We start from the raw sequence: 17,714 nt of genomic DNA on the forward strand, positions 1-17,714 counted from the left end.
GCCTATTTGGGCCTATTTGAATATCTACGTTCAGTGCCACGGGGCCTATTTGGGCCTATTTGGAAAAGAAAAAAATATTTTTTTTAAAGATACAAATTAAGTGTTACAGGTTTTCCGTGTATTTCATAAGCTATAGTTCGTTAATATTTTTATCAAAAGGAAACAATATCGAAAATTTGCAACGTCAGTTATCTCTCTCAATGGCCGAGTGGGTCATGTTTTGACTTTTGAACAGACCGAGTGCATCCCTGGTTTGAATCCCGCTAAGTGCCATTGATGAGTTTTGCCTGCAGATTTATACTCGGATGTTATTGCCGGATTTACGTATAAACTTATGTACGTGCATACATGTTCTTTATATTTCCCATGAACTCTTTTTCACGTGTTTTTTATAAATGTATTTCATACGCAAATTATTTGGGGGAAAAAAAGGAACTTTTCCTAGGTGTATGGAGTTGCAACTGTATGTATAAACGAATGGATTCTGATTCAATCGTAATAATTTATATAAACTTTGAAAGGGATATTTCTATTTTAAGCAACTGATTGCCGTATGATTTAACTTGTTGAAAGCTTACATGTAGAAGAGCAATGCATTACAACAAGCCAATTTGTTTTCTTCTGTGAATTTGTAGCTCTTACAACAAGTTAAATATACCAGAAATTGATTAACATTTAACGTCTCTTTATTAGTAAAAAAAAAAGGAAGCATTTTTAACACAGCTCCACAAAAAAGTTATGCAATTCAAAGATGTCTGTTTTGTGAGTATACTAATAACACCCCCCCCCCCCCCCCCCCTCAGTTCTACATGTTCTTTAATGTGTCTTCCTTTATTTTCTAATATACAACCTTACCTTAACCATTTATTTTTAATGCATGAGAGGGTGTACGTGTGCGTGTAAGTGAATGAGAGGAATGAGATGAGCAAAGGTCATCATGTTTATGCATTGACAAAATCTGTATGTCCTTTATTTTATTTGGACATATATATATATATATATATATATATATATATATATATATATATATATATATATATATATATATATATATATATATATATATATATATATATATATATACACACATGTATTGCTCTGATAAGCTGTAATGCTTAAAGACATAAAGAATTGAATGGAATTGATCCTTCTGACTACTCGAATGACCCTACAACCAGTGTTTGATAACGAGCCATTTCACACCACACAAAAGGAAAATATATATGCGCTTACAATCTTTCCAAAAATAAAATGACCATCTAATTAACAAACGATTCTGTCATAAAGATGAAAAATAACTTAAGTTATGATCTCATATACAGACATCATAAGTGTTAAGGATAAAACAGTTTGATTGGAGGTAGCACTACAATATTAAATATTGTAGTGCATGAAATATAAAATTTTACCAAATATTTAAAACTTTATTTGCATGTAAAATCAAAACAAAGTTTTTGAAATATTCCCGTAAACAGTTTATCAAATAAAATTACATTGTATAAATAAAACATTGGTAGCAAGAAACACACACACCTTCAAATTTGAAATCAAGTCAGGGCCTTTTCACTACCACCCCCTCCCCCACACCGTCCTCTAGTGATCTTGATTTTTTTTTCTAAAAACTAAGAATGTATCAGACTCTCAGACTTCTAACGTGTTGAGTTTTATCTCATAAAAAATTCAGTCCCTGCCATCGGCAAATAACCCGATGTAAATGGAATAACTCTGGGATTATTTTTCGTCAGCCATGTTTTGACGTGAACCCTGGTATTTATAAATGATATAGTTATTATAACGATTATTCAGGGGGCCGTGGCGCCAAGAACGGCATAATTATTGAAGGTTCTGAGAGCGGTCACCCCCGGGCAGGACCCCCACCCTCAGGAATCCGGGGTCACCTAATTGTCACAAGTCCTAGTTTAGGCGCCCTGCGCCTTGTTTATGTCCCTATATAATATGATAATATAGTAATTATAACGATTATTCAGGGGCCGTGGCGCCAAGAACGGCATAATTATTGAAGGTTCTGAGAGCGGTCACCCCCGGGCAGGACCCCCACCCTCAGGAATCCGGGGTCACCTAATTGTCACAAGTCCTAGTTTAGGCGCCCTGCGCCTTGTTTATGTCCCTATATAATATGATAATATAGTAATTATAACGATTATTCAGGGGGCCGTGGCGCCAAGAACGGCATAATTATTGAAGGTTCTGAGAGCGGTCACCCCCGGGCAGGACCCCCACCCTCAGGAATCCGGGGTCACCTAATTGTCACAAGTCCTAGTTTAGGCGCCCTGCGCCTTGTTTATGTCCCTATATAATATGATAATATAGTAATTATAACGATTATTCAGGGGCCGTGGCGCCAAGAACGGCATAATTATTGAAGGTTCTGAGAGCGGTCACCCCCGGGCAGGACCCCCACCCTCAGGAATCCGGGGTCACCTAATTGTCACAAGTCCTAGTTTAGGCGCCCTGCGCCTTGTTTATGTCCCTATATAATATGATAATATAGTAATTATAACGATTATTCAGGGGGCCGTGGCGCCAAGAACGGCATAATTATTGAAGGTTCTGAGAGCGGTCACCCCCGGGCAGGACCCCCACCCTCAGGAATCCGGGGTCACCTAATTGTCACAAGTCCTAGTTTAGGCGCCCTGCGCCTTGTTTATGTCCCTATATAATATGATAATATAGTAATTATAACGATTATTCAGGGGGCCGTGGCGCCAAGAACGGCATAATTATTGAAGGTTCTGAGAGCGGTCACCCCCGGGCAGGACCCCCACCCTCAGGAATCCGGGGTCACCTAATTGTCACAAGTCCTAGTTTAGGCGCCCTGCGCCTTGTTTATGTCCCTATATAATATGATAATATAGTAATTATAACGATTATTCAGGGGCCGTGGCGCCAAGAACGGCATAATTATTGAAGGTTCTGAGAGCGGTCACCCCCGGGCAGGACCCCCACCCTCAGGAATCCGGGGTCACCTAATTGTCACAAGTCCTAGTTTAGGCGCCCTGCGCCTTGTTTATGTCCCTATATAATATGATAATATAGTAATTATAACGATTATTCAGGGGGCCGTGGCGCCAAGAACGGCATAATTATTGAAGGTTCTGAGAGCGGTCACCCCCGGGCAGGACCCCCACCCTCAGGAATCCGGGGTCACCTAATTGTCACAAGTCCTAGTTTAGGCGCCCTGCGCCTTGTTTATGTCCCTATATAATATGATAATATAGTAATTATAACGATTATTCAGGGGGCCGTGGCGCCAAGAACGGCATAATTATTGAAGGTTCTGAGAGCGGTCACCCCCGGGCAGGACCCCCACCCTCAGGAATCCGGGGTCACCTAATTGTCACAAGTCTTAGTTTAGGCGCCCTGCGCCTTGTTTATGTCCCTATATAATATGATAATATAGTTATTATAACGATTATTCAGGGGGCCGTGGCGCCAAGAACGGCATAATTATTGAAGGTTCTGAGAGCGGTCACCCCCGGGCAGGACCCCCACCCTCAGGAATCCGGGGTCACCTAATTGTCACAAGTCCTAGTTTAGGCGCCCTGCGCCTTGTTTATGTCCCTATATAATATGATAATATAGTAATTATAACGATTATTCAGGGGGCCGTGGCGCCAAGAACGGCATAATTATTGAAGGTTCTGAGACCGGTCACCCCCGGGCAGGACCCCCACCCTCAGGAATCCGGGGTCACCTAATTGTCACAAGTCCTAGTTTAGGCGCCCTGCGCCTTGTTTATGTCCCTATATAATATGATAATATAGTAATTATAACGATTATTCAGGGGGCCGTGGCGCCAAGAACGGCATAATTATTGAAGGTTCTGAGACCGGTCACCCCCGGGCAGGACCCCCACCCTCAGGAATCCGGGGTCACCTAATTGTCACAAGTCCTAGTTTAGGCGCCCTGCGCCTTGTTTATGTCCCTATATAATATGATAATATAGTAATTATAACGATTATTCAGGGGGCCGTGGCGCCAAGAACGGCATAATTATTGAAGGTTCTGAGAGCGGTCACCCCCGGGCAGGACCCCCACCCTCAGGAATCCGGGGTCACCTAATTGTCACAAGTCCTAGTTTAGGCGCCCTGCGCCTTGTTTATGTCCCTATATAATATGATAATATAGTAATTATAACGATTATTCAGGGGGCCGTGGCGCCAAGAACGGCATAATTATTGAAGGTTCTGAGAGCGGTCACCCCCGGGCAGGACCCCCACCCTCAGGAATCCGGGGTCACCTAATTGTCACAAGTCCTAGTTTAGGCGCCCTGCGCCTTGTTTATGTCCCTATATAATATGATAATATAGTTATTATAACGATTATTCAGGGGGCCGTGGCGCCAAGAACGGCATAATTATTGAAGGTTCTGAGACCGGTCACCCCCGGGCAGGACCCCCACCCTCAGGAATCCGGGATCACCTAATTGTCACAAGTTCTAGTTTAGGCGCCCTGCGCCTTGTTTATGTCCCTATATAATATGATAATATAGTAATTATAACGATTATTCAGGGGGCCGTGGCGCCAAGAACGGCATAATTATTGAAGGTTCTGAGACCGGTCACCCCCGGGCAGGACCCCCACCCTCAGGAATCCGGGGTCACCTAATTGTCACAAGTCCTAGTTTAGGCGCCCTGCGCCTTGTTTATGTCCCTATATAATATGATAATATAGTAATTATAACGATTATTCAGGGGGCCGTGGCGCCAAGAACGGCATAATTATTGAAGGTTCTGAGACCGGTCACCCCCGGGCAGGACCCCCACCCTCAGGAATCCGGGGTCACCTAATTGTCACAAGTCCTAGTTTAGGCGCCCTGCGCCTTGTTTATGTCCCTATATAATATGATAATATAGTAATTATAACGATTATTCAGGGGGCCGTGGCGCCAAGAACGGCATAATTATTGAAGGTTCTGAGAGCGGTCACCCCCGGGCAGGACCCCCACCCTCAGGAATCCGGGGTCACCTAATTGTCACAAGTCCTAGTTTAGGCGCCCTGCGCCTTGTTTATGTCCCTATATAATATGATAATATAGTAATTATAACGATTATTCAGGGGGCCGTGGCGCCAAGAACGGCATAATTATTGAAGGTTCTGAGAGCGGTCACCCCCGGGCAGGACCCCCACCCTCAGGAATCCGGGGTCACCTAATTGTCACAAGTCCTAGTTTAGGCGCCCTGCGCCTTGTTTATGTCCCTATATAATATGATAACATAGTTATTATAACGATTATTCAGGGGGCCGTGGCGCCAAGAACGGCATAATTATTGAAGGTTCTGAGACCGGTCACCCCCGGGCAGGACCCCCACCCTCAGGAATCCGGGATCACCTAATTGTCACAAGTTCTAGTTTAGGCGCCCTGCGCCTTGTTTATGTCCCTATATAATATGATAATATAGTAATTATAACGATTATTCAGGGGGCCGTGGCGCCAAGAACGGCATAATTATTGAAGGTTCTGAGAGCGGTCACCCCCGGGCAGGACCCCCACCCTCAGGAATCCGGGGTCACCTAATTGTCACAAGTCCTAGTTTAGGCGCCCTGCGCCTTGTTTATGTCCCTATATAATATGATAATATAGTAATTATAACGATTATTCAGGGGGCCGTGGCGCCAAGAACGGCATAATTATTGAAGGTTCTGAGAGCGGTCACCCCCGGGCAGGACCCCCACCCTCAGGAATCCGGGGTCACCTAATTGTCACAAGTCCTAGTTTAGGCGCCCTGCGCCTTGTTTATGTCCCTATATAATATGATAATATAGTAATTATAACGATTATTCAGGGGGCCGTGGCGCCAAGAACGGCATAATTATTGAAGGTTCTGAGAGCGGTCACCCCCGGGCAGGACCCCCACCCTCAGGAATCCGGGGTCACCTAATTGTCACAAGTCCTAGTTTAGGCGCCCTGCGCCTTGTTTATGTCCCTATATAATATGATAATATAGTAATTATAACGATTATTCAGGGGGCCGTGGCGCCAAGAACGGCATAATTATTGAAGGTTCTGAGAGCGGTCACCCCCGGGCAGGACCCCCACCCTCAGGAATCCGGGGTCACCTAATTGTCACAAGTCCTAGTTTAGGCGCCCTGCGCCTTGTTTATGTCCCTATATAATATGATAATATAGTAATTATAACGATTATTCAGGGGGCCGTGGCGCCAAGAACGGCATAATTATTGAAGGTTCTGAGAGCGGTCACCCCCGGGCAGGACCCCCACCCTCAGGAATCCGGGGTCACCTAATTGTCACAAGTCTTAGTTTAGGCGCCCTGCGCCTTGTTTATGTCCCTATATAATATGATAATATAGTTATTATAACGATTATTCAGGGGGCCGTGGCGCCAAGAACGGCATAATTATTGAAGGTTCTGAGAGCGGTCACCCCCGGGCAGGACCCCCACCCTCAGGAATCCGGGGTCACCTAATTGTCACAAGTCCTAGTTTAGGCGCCCTGCGCCTTGTTTATGTCCCTATATAATATGATAATATAGTAATTATAACGATTATTCAGGGGGCCGTGGCGCCAAGAACGGCATAATTATTGAAGGTTCTGAGACCGGTCACCCCCGGGCAGGACCCCCACCCTCAGGAATCCGGGGTCACCTAATTGTCACAAGTCCTAGTTTAGGCGCCCTGCGCCTTGTTTATGTCCCTATATAATATGATAATATAGTAATTATAACGATTATTCAGGGGGCCGTGGCGCCAAGAACGGCATAATTATTGAAGGTTCTGAGACCGGTCACCCCCGGGCAGGACCCCCACCCTCAGGAATCCGGGGTCACCTAATTGTCACAAGTCCTAGTTTAGGCGCCCTGCGCCTTGTTTATGTCCCTATATAATATGATAATATAGTAATTATAACGATTATTCAGGGGGCCGTGGCGCCAAGAACGGCATAATTATTGAAGGTTCTGAGAGCGGTCACCCCCGGGCAGGACCCCCACCCTCAGGAATCCGGGGTCACCTAATTGTCACAAGTCCTAGTTTAGGCGCCCTGCGCCTTGTTTATGTCCCTATATAATATGATAATATAGTAATTATAACGATTATTCAGGGGGCCGTGGCGCCAAGAACGGCATAATTATTGAAGGTTCTGAGAGCGGTCACCCCCGGGCAGGACCCCCACCCTCAGGAATCCGGGGTCACCTAATTGTCACAAGTCCTAGTTTAGGCGCCCTGCGCCTTGTTTATGTCCCTATATAATATGATAATATAGTTATTATAACGATTATTCAGGGGGCCGTGGCGCCAAGAACGGCATAATTATTGAAGGTTCTGAGACCGGTCACCCCCGGGCAGGACCCCCACCCTCAGGAATCCGGGATCACCTAATTGTCACAAGTTCTAGTTTAGGCGCCCTGCGCCTTGTTTATGTCCCTATATAATATGATAATATAGTAATTATAACGATTATTCAGGGGGCCGTGGCGCCAAGAACGGCATAATTATTGAAGGTTCTGAGACCGGTCACCCCCGGGCAGGACCCCCACCCTCAGGAATCCGGGGTCACCTAATTGTCACAAGTCCTAGTTTAGGCGCCCTGCGCCTTGTTTATGTCCCTATATAATATGATAATATAGTAATTATAACGATTATTCAGGGGGCCGTGGCGCCAAGAACGGCATAATTATTGAAGGTTCTGAGACCGGTCACCCCCGGGCAGGACCCCCACCCTCAGGAATCCGGGGTCACCTAATTGTCACAAGTCCTAGTTTAGGCGCCCTGCGCCTTGTTTATGTCCCTATATAATATGATAATATAGTAATTATAACGATTATTCAGGGGGCCGTGGCGCCAAGAACGGCATAATTATTGAAGGTTCTGAGAGCGGTCACCCCCGGGCAGGACCCCCACCCTCAGGAATCCGGGGTCACCTAATTGTCACAAGTCCTAGTTTAGGCGCCCTGCGCCTTGTTTATGTCCCTATATAATATGATAATATAGTAATTATAACGATTATTCAGGGGGCCGTGGCGCCAAGAACGGCATAATTATTGAAGGTTCTGAGAGCGGTCACCCCCGGGCAGGACCCCCACCCTCAGGAATCCGGGGTCACCTAATTGTCACAAGTCCTAGTTTAGGCGCCCTGCGCCTTGTTTATGTCCCTATATAATATGATAATATAGTAATTATAACGATTATTCAGGGGGCCGTGGCGCCAAGAACGGCATAATTATTGAAGGTTCTGAGAGCGGTCACCCCCGGGCAGGACCCCCACCCTCAGGAATCCGGGGTCACCTAATTGTCACAAGTCCTAGTTTAGGCGCCCTGCGCCTTGTTTATGTCCCTATATAATATGATAATATAGTAATTATAACGATTATTCAGGGGGCCGTGGCGCCAAGAACGGCATAATTATTGAAGGTTCTGAGAGCGGTCACCCCCGGGCAGGACCCCCACCCTCAGGAATCCGGGGTCACCTAATTGTCACAAGTCCTAGTTTAGGCGCCCTGCGCCTTGTTTATGTCCCTATATAATATGATAATATAGTAATTATAACGATTATTCAGGGGGCCGTGGCGCCAAGAACGGCATAATTATTGAAGGTTCTGAGAGCGGTCACCCCCGGGCAGGACCCCCACCCTCAGGAATCCGGGGTCACCTAATTGTCACAAGTCCTAGTTTAGGCGCCCTGCGCCTTGTTTATGTCCCTATATAATATGATAATATAGTTATTATAACGATTATTCAGGGGGCCGTGGCGCCAAGAACGGCATAATTATTGAAGGTTCTGAGACCGGTCACCCCCGGGCAGGACCCCCACCCTCAGGAATCCGGGGTCACCTAATTGTCACAAGTCCTAGTTTAGGCGCCCTGCGCCTTGTTTATGTCCCTATATAATATGATAATATAGTTATTATAACGATTATTCAGGGGGCCGTGGCGCCAAGAACGGCATAATTATTGAAGGTTCTGAGAGCGGTCACCCCCGGGCAGGACCCCCACCCTCAGGAATCCGGGGTCACCTAATTGTCACAAGTCCTAGTTTAGGCGCCCTGCGCCTTGTTTATGTCCCTATATAATATGATAATATAGTAATTATAACGATTATTCAGGGGGCCGTGGCGCCAAGAACGGCATAATTATTGAAGGTTCTGAGAGCGGTCACCCCCGGGCAGGACCCCCACCCTCAGGAATCCGGGGTCACCTAATTGTCACAAGTCCTAGTTTAGGCGCCCTGCGCCTTGTTTATGTCCCTATATAATATGATAATATAGTAATTATAACGATTATTCAGGGGGCCGTGGCGCCAAGAACGGCATAATTATTGAAGGTTCTGAGAGCGGTCACCCCCGGGCAGGACCCCCACCCTCAGGAATCCGGGGTCACCTAATTGTCACAAGTCCTAGTTTAGGCGCCCTGCGCCTTGTTTATGTCCCTATATAATATGATAATATAGTAATTATAACGATTATTCAGGGGGCCGTGGCGCCAAGAACGGCATAATTATTGAAGGTTCTGAGACCGGTCACCCCCGGGCAGGACCCCCACCCTCAGGAATCCGGGGTCACCTAATTGTCACAAGTCCTAGTTTAGGCGCCCTGCGCCTTGTTTATGTCCCTATATAATATGATAATATAGTTATTATAACGATTATTCAGGGGGCCGTGGCGCCAAGAACGGCATAATTATTGAAGGTTCTGAGAGCGGTCACCCCCGGGCAGGACCCCCACCCTCAGGAATCCGGGGTCACCTAATTGTCACAAGTCCTAGTTTAGGCGCCCTGCGCCTTGTTTATGTCCCTATATAATATGATAATATAGTAATTATAACGATTATTCAGGGGGCCGTGGCGCCAAGAACGGCATAATTATTGAAGGTTCTGAGAGCGGTCACCCCCGGGCAGGACCCCCACCCTCAGGAATCCGGGGTCACCTAATTGTCACAAGTCCTAGTTTAGGCGCCCTGCGCCTTGTTTATGTCCCTATATAATATGATAATATAGTAATTATAACGATTATTCAGGGGGCCGTGGCGCCAAGAACGGCATAATTATTGAAGGTTCTGAGAGCGGTCACCCCCGGGCAGGACCCCCACCCTCAGGAATCCGGGGTCACCTAATTGTCACAAGTCCTAGTTTAGGCGCCCTGCGCCTTGTTTATGTCCCTATATAATATGATAATATAGTAATTATAACGATTATTCAGGGGGCCGTGGCGCCAAGAACGGCATAATTATTGAAGGTTCTGAGAGCGGTCACCCCCGGGCAGGACCCCCACCCTCAGGAATCCGGGGTCACCTAATTGTCACAAGTCCTAGTTTAGGCGCCCTGCGCCTTGTTTATGTCCCTATATAATATGATAATATAGTAATTATAACGATTATTCAGGGGGCCGTGGCGCCAAGAACGGCATAATTATTGAAGGTTCTGAGAGCGGTCACCCCCGGGCAGGACCCCCACCCTCAGGAATCCGGGGTCACCTAATTGTCACAAGTCCTAGTTTAGGCGCCCTGCGCCTTGTTTATGTCCCTATATAATATGATAATATAGTAATTATAACGATTATTCAGGGGGCCGTGGCGCCAAGAACGGCATAATTATTGAAGGTTCTGAGAGCGGTCACCCCCGGGCAGGACCCCCACCCTCAGGAATCCGGGGTCACCTAATTGTCACAAGTCCTAGTTTAGGCGCCCTGCGCCTTGTTTATGTCCCTATATAATATGATAATATAGTAATTATAACGATTATTCAGGGGGCCGTGGCGCCAAGAACGGCATAATTATTGAAGGTTCTGAGAGCGGTCACCCCCGGGCAGGACCCCCACCCTCAGGAATCCGGGGTCACCTAATTGTCACAAGTCCTAGTTTAGGCGCCCTGCGCCTTGTTTATGTCCCTATATAATATGATAATATAGTAATTATAACGATTATTCAGGGGGCCGTGGCGCCAAGAACGGCATAATTATTGAAGGTTCTGAGAGCGGTCACCCCCGGGCAGGACCCCCACCCTCAGGAATCCGGGGTCACCTAATTGTCACAAGTCCTAGTTTAGGCGCCCTGCGCCTTGTTTATGTCCCTATATAATATGATAATATAGTAATTATAACGATTATTCAGGGGGCCGTGGCGCCAAGAACGGCATAATTATTGAAGGTTCTGAGAGCGGTCACCCCCGGGCAGGACCCCCACCCTCAGGAATCCGGGGTCACCTAATTGTCACAAGTCCTAGTTTAGGCGCCCTGCGCCTTGTTTATGTCCCTATATAATATGATAATATAGTAATTATAACGATTATTCAGGGGGCCGTGGCGCCAAGAACGGCATAATTATTGAAGGTTCTGAGAGCGGTCACCCCCGGGCAGGACCCCCACCCTCAGGAATCCGGGGTCACCTAATTGTCACAAGTCCTAGTTTAGGCGCCCTGCGCCTTGTTTATGTCCCTATATAATATGATAATATAGTAATTATAACGATTATTCAGGGGGCCGTGGCGCCAAGAACGGCATAATTATTGAAGGTTCTGAGAGCGGTCACCCCCGGGCAGGACCCCCACCCTCAGGAATCCGGGGTCACCTAATTGTCACAAGTCCTAGTTTAGGCGCCCTGCGCCTTGTTTATGTCCCTATATAATATGATAATATAGTTATTATAACGATTATTCAGGGGGCCGTGGCGCCAAGAACGGCATAATTATTGAAGGTTCTGAGAGCGGTCACCCCCGGGCAGGACCCCCACCCTCAGGAATCCGGGGTCACCTAATTGTCACAAGTCCTAGTTTAGGCGCCCTGCGCCTTGTTTATGTCCCTATATAATATGATAACATAGTTATTATAACGATTATTCAGGGGGCCGTGGCGCCAAGAACGGCATAATTATTGAAGGTTCTGAGACCGGTCACCCCCGGGCAGGACCCCCACCCTCAGGAATCCGGGGTCACCTAATTGTCACAAGTCCTAGTTTAGGCGCCCTGCGCCTTGTTTATGTCCCTATATAATATGATAATATAGTAATTATAACGATTATTCAGGGGGCCGTGGCGCCAAGAACGGCATAATTATTGAAGGTTCTGAGAGCGGTCACCCCCGGGCAGGACCCCCACCCTCAGGAATCCGGGGTCACCTAATTGTCACAAGTCCTAGTTTAGGCGCCCTGCGCCTTGTTTATGTCCCTATATAATATGATAATATAGTAATTATAACGATTATTCAGGGGGCCGTGGCGCCAAGAACGGCATAATTATTGAAGGTTCTGAGAGCGGTCACCCCCGGGCAGGACCCCCACCCTCAGGAATCCGGGGTCACCTAATTGTCACAAGTCCTAGTTTAGGCGCCCTGCGCCTTGTTTATGTCCCTATATAATATGATAATATAGTAATTATAACGATTATTCAGGGGGCCGTGGCGCCAAGAACGGCATAATTATTGAAGGTTCTGAGAGCGGTCACCCCCGGGCAGGACCCCCACCCTCAGGAATCCGGGGTCACCTAATTGTCACAAGTCCTAGTTTAGGCGCCCTGCGCCTTGTTTATGTCCCTATATAATATGATAATATAGTAATTATAACGATTATTCAGGGGGCCGTGGCGCCAAGAACGGCATAATTATTGAAGGTTCTGAGAGCGGTCACCCCCGGGCAGGACCCCCACCCTCAGGAATCCGGGGTCACCTAATTGTCACAAGTCCTAGTTTAGGCGCCCTGCGCCTTGTTTATGTCCCTATATAATATGATAATATAGTTATTATAACGATTATTCAGGGGGCCGTGGCGCCAAGAACGGCATAATTATTGAAGGTTCTGAGAGCGGTCACCCCCGGGCAGGACCCCCACCCTCAGGAATCCGGGGTCACCTAATTGTCACAAGTCCTAGTTTAGGCGCCCTGCGCCTTGTTTATGTCCCTATATAATATGATAATATAGTAATTATAACGATTATTCAGGGGGCCGTGGCGCCAAGAACGGCATAATTATTGAAGGTTCTGAGAGCGGTCACCCCCGGGCAGGACCCCCACCCTCAGGAATCCGGGGTCACCTAATTGTCACAAGTCCTAGTTTAGGCGCCCTGCGCCTTGTTTATGTCCCTATATAATATGATAATATAGTTATTATAACGATTATTCAGGGGGCCGTGGCGCCAAGAACGGCATAATTATTGAAGGTTCTGAGACCGGTCACCCCCGGGCAGGACCCCCACCCTCAGGAATCCGGGGTCACCTAATTGTCACAAGTCCTAGTTTAGGCGCCCTGCGCCTTGTTTATGTCCCTATATAATATGATAATATAGTTATTATAACGATTATTCAGGGGGCCGTGGCGCCAAGAACGGCATAATTATTGAAGGTTCTGAGACCGGTCACCCCCGGGCAGGACCCCCACCCTCAGGAATCCGGGGTCACCTAATTGTCACAAGTCCTAGTTTAGGCGCCCTGCGCCTTGTTTATGTCCCTATATAATATGATAATATAGTTATTATAACGATTATTCAGGGGGCCGTGGCGCCAAGAACGGCATAATTATTGAAGGTTCTGAGACCGGTCACCCCCGGGCAGGACCCCCACCCTCAGGAATCCGGGGTCACCTAATTGTCACAAGTCCTAGTTTAGGCGCCCTGCGCCTTGTTTATGTCCCTATATAATATGATAATATAGTTATTATAACGATTATTCAGGGGGCCGTGGCGCCAAGAACGGCATAATTATTGAAGGTTCTGAGACCGGTCACCCCCGGGCAGGACCCCCACCCTCAGGAATCCGGGGTCACCTAATTGTCACAAGTCCTAGTTTAGGCGCCCTGCGCCTTGTTTATGTCCCTATATAATATGATAATATAGTTATTATAACGATTATTCAGGGGGCCGTGGCGCCAAGAACGGCATAATTATTGAAGGTTCTGAGACCGGTCACCCCCGGGCAGGACCCCCACCCTCAGGAATCCGGGGTCACCTAATTGTCACAAGTCCTAGTTTAGGCGCCCTGCGCCTTGTTTATGTCCCTATATAATATGATAATATAGTTATTATAACGATTATTCAGGGGGCCGTGGCGCCAAGAACGGCATAATTATTGAAGGTTCTGAGACCGGTCACCCCCGGGCAGGACCCCCACCCTCAGGAATCCGGGGTCACCTAATTGTCACAAGTCCTAGTTTAGGCGCCTTGCGCCTATTTACCGAGGGATATTTTCCCGTCGGGATCGAAAAACTAGTCGATAAGCATATTTAGAACGGAGTTAGTGCGTTGAAGTTAGTGCGTGCTAGCTTACATGAGAAATATGAGAAGTTTATGAGCATTAGATATGAAAAAAACGTCATCATTGGGTAAAAATTTCGTTGTTTACAATCTGCATAAGGTATTTTTTTAGCGTTGCATTAGTACTGCACAGCAACATTTACAATGGTCATTCTTATCTGCTGAGGTAAAGAACTGCACCTGTTAGACGCTCACTATCTATACATCATTGTGCGAAATCTTCATCTCTTTTCGGATGGATTTTTAATACACTGATTTTAGGTGGGAAGCGCCTATGGTAATTACCAGAAAGAGCTATATAATATGTAATGAAATTATTAGTTCTGTCTTCCCACAAATGTTTCTTTAAAAATAAAATTTGGTGTTATGACTAGTCATAACACCAAATTTTATTTTTAAATAAACATTTGTGGGAAGACAGTTCCTAAGAAATAGATAACAAGAAAGTCTAATTAGATGGATTAAAAATGAAGAACCAAATAACTATTTATTTAGGATTAGAATCTGCATTTTATAGCAAACATGCACCTACAGTATTTTGAAAAATCAACACAATACAATCTCACATGTCTTTAAAAGATTAATATCAGATGAAAATATGAAATGTCTGTACAGTTGTTGATCCAATCAATTGCCATGAGACAGAGTTTAATGTTATGTGCAAATTAAGGTGAAATAACAAAAGAAAATAATTTATTATGAGAAATCATGAGAAAGATATCTGTGATATATGGGAAAATTTATCCTATGTGAAAAATCATGGGATATATCCTATTTTCTTTATTATGTGGGATTTTTTGTCCTATATGGGAGAATTAATCCCATCTTTTATGAACGATGGGATTTTTTCTCCCACATGGGACAATTTATCCCACAATACTTTTTCTCCCATGGGATTTTGGTGGGGTTTGAGATGGGATGAAAAATCCCACCAAAATCCCATGGGATTTTGATATTTGAGAGACAATTACAAGAAAACTAGAGCAATGTGTACATTCATGCTGACATGATAGGATCAAAGTAAAATGTCCCACCAAGATATATAAACAAAAGTAAGCTATGTCCAACGGAAATGGTAGCTAAAAGCCCGGACTTTGTCATGTCCGGACTTAAATGTCGCACTGTTACATCTCGCGGATTTTAAAACCTCGCCTTTATCTTCCGGATGCATGTAAACCATAATAAATAATGATGAAATCTCGGCGCTCGCGATTTAATATTCTCGCGATTTGATGAAAAACAGTTAGATCGCGGATTTAAGTACTCGCGTAAAATAAGGGATCTACAGTATTTAATTTCATTTTGTCTTTTGTAGGTACTTATCTTACACTTCGTAAAAACCAATGGTCTTTTTACACATGCTATTCTGCAGATGAACGAATCGTTTCTAATATACCAATTAAAAACACAAGGCAGACTTGTGGGAACTTAATCAGTCCATATATATTTAGGGGAGTTTTCACAAATTCAACTTTCTTGTATCGGCAAGGGGATTCGTATTCTATTCAGATAGATGTATCTGGAATCAGACGATATTCTCCTGGATTGATTTTATTTGAGTTTGGAATTTCCAATGGCGCAATAGAAAGACAAAACTTAGAGGGACCCCTTACTTCTGCTTTTTATGGATGGAGTTTGAAAGTTTTGAACGCAGAAAGAGAAATTGCGTTAGTTAATTCAGATGGTAAACTTGTACACTCTAAAACTATAGCTGCTGATGGTCAAGAATCATACATGTTTTATATCAAACTACATTCCAATAGAACAATTGCCTTGAAAACAGAAATAAAGAATGGCGAAAGGTTGGATGAGACAGGAGCAATTAAAGGAAATACTAAACGAGGGTTTGTAAAGATATGTAGCGCAAACGAAGCTAACGTAACGGTCAAGTCAATAAGTGGCAATGTGGCATTTAATAAATCAACCTTATATCCAAATTTGTATATAACCACTAATAACAAAACAATTTCAAACCAAAACATTTCATTATCCTCCAAGAAGGGGGTTGAGAACAATCTCGTTCAAGACATTATGATGTTGAACTGCGAGACGAAGTGTGTCTATGTTTTAAATTTTCGAGTCGATTCACCAACTACTGCTGAAGTCTTTTCAGTAGTCCTGACCAATTCCCAGTTTCTCCCCTCGGCTCATTACAACGTCACATTATTTACCTATTCGGTCTGTAGAGTTCTCGGATTTAGAACATACACGTCATTTTGTATAATGGTACATAATGCAGATTTTTATGTTGCACCTATGGAACCCAACTCTTGGCATTCAATAACAATCATAGTAAATCGGAAAAAGAAATCAGCATCTTTTTTATTCGGATTGTGCGAGATAGTGGTAGAAAACGGTTACATTTTTGAACGCGGCACCCCAATTTTACGATGGGTGATGTTGTCATCGGAGGACAGTGTGAAGGTACGTTTGGCAGACAGGGACGAATTCGATATTCTCACGTGGTTCCTCTACAACATTTTCCGTTATGTAAACCAAGTGATGTCATTTATTCCAATTCGTCGAAAGTATTTCTCTATTCTAGGAATAGTGTTTTGTATCATCATTTACCTCTGGTACTGTCGTGAGACCGACCCTCAAATGGAACCTGATGCTTTTTCAAAAATATGTAACTTTATTGGTCGTAGACTTTTTGCACGACGAGGACAATAACTGTTTGTGGTTTCACGGTGATTTTTTTGATTCGGGACTTCTGTTTGATCTGAATTGCACAGTGATCACGTTAAAAATCAGATTGGTTGACGGATATAAAGCTGTTTCATTTTGAAGACTCGATACAAAAAATGTCATCGATTTACGTGTTTTTAAAATGTTATTAACGTCATGTCTTGTAGATTGAGATTTATTACAACTGTATTGATATTTCTTTGGAAAATTGATATTTGTACATAAGACAGTGTGCATGGTATAGTCAGATATGGAATGTTAATTCCTACAGTTTACTTCTATATGATGCTAATCAAAGATAAATGATTTTTAACAAATAGTAAATGTCAAAGAGCAGTCATTTTTACAAGTACGAAGATTAAATAAATAAACAAATTTATTTACTGGGATTAACATTCAAACACATGAATACCGTACTAAAAAAATATAAATTATGATACAGATTAAGTGAGGAATAGTAATAACAAATTGATATTTTTCTCTTCAAAATCTCACAAATTTACTGTACTCTGATATATATAGTTCAAATAAAAACTAAAGCCGTGATCGGTTCCAAAGTAGAACAGGTAATTAATCCAATCATGTAATACTTAAGAAAGATAAATGTTATACAAGTAGTGTTTAAAAATGTCCATATTAATAATTGACATTTCACAACGTTCCCAATATCCATGCCCTTGAAATAAATAGTTGGTTTTATTTTCAAAACCCACTTATTTTTTTTTTCACATGTACCCATAACTAACACATTTTTAATATTTATCTGTCGCCTGACAATCAAATAAAGAGGCACTAATGAAGGTTTAAATGTGAC

General features: G+C 44.4%; 1 protein-coding gene across 2 annotated transcripts in view; it reads left to right on the forward strand.

Moving 5' to 3' along the window:
• Positions 1-17,433, forward strand: part of LOC128160208 (uncharacterized) — a 44,659-nt gene extending 27,226 nt beyond the window's left edge. For both annotated transcript variants that reach the window (XM_052823494.1, XM_052823493.1), the window contains exon 4: positions 15,528-17,433. In XM_052823494.1, coding sequence (XP_052679454.1) covers positions 15,528-16,885 — 1,358 coding nt within the window. In that variant the 3' untranslated portion in view covers positions 16,886-17,433. The remainder of the gene's footprint in view (positions 1-15,527) is intronic.
• The last annotated feature ends 281 nt before the right edge of the window (positions 17,434-17,714 follow it).

The sequence above is a fragment of the Crassostrea angulata genome, chromosome 8, assembly GCF_025612915.1.
Source record: "Crassostrea angulata isolate pt1a10 chromosome 8, ASM2561291v2, whole genome shotgun sequence".
NCBI classification, from domain to species: Eukaryota; Metazoa; Mollusca; class Bivalvia; order Ostreida; family Ostreidae; genus Magallana; species Magallana angulata.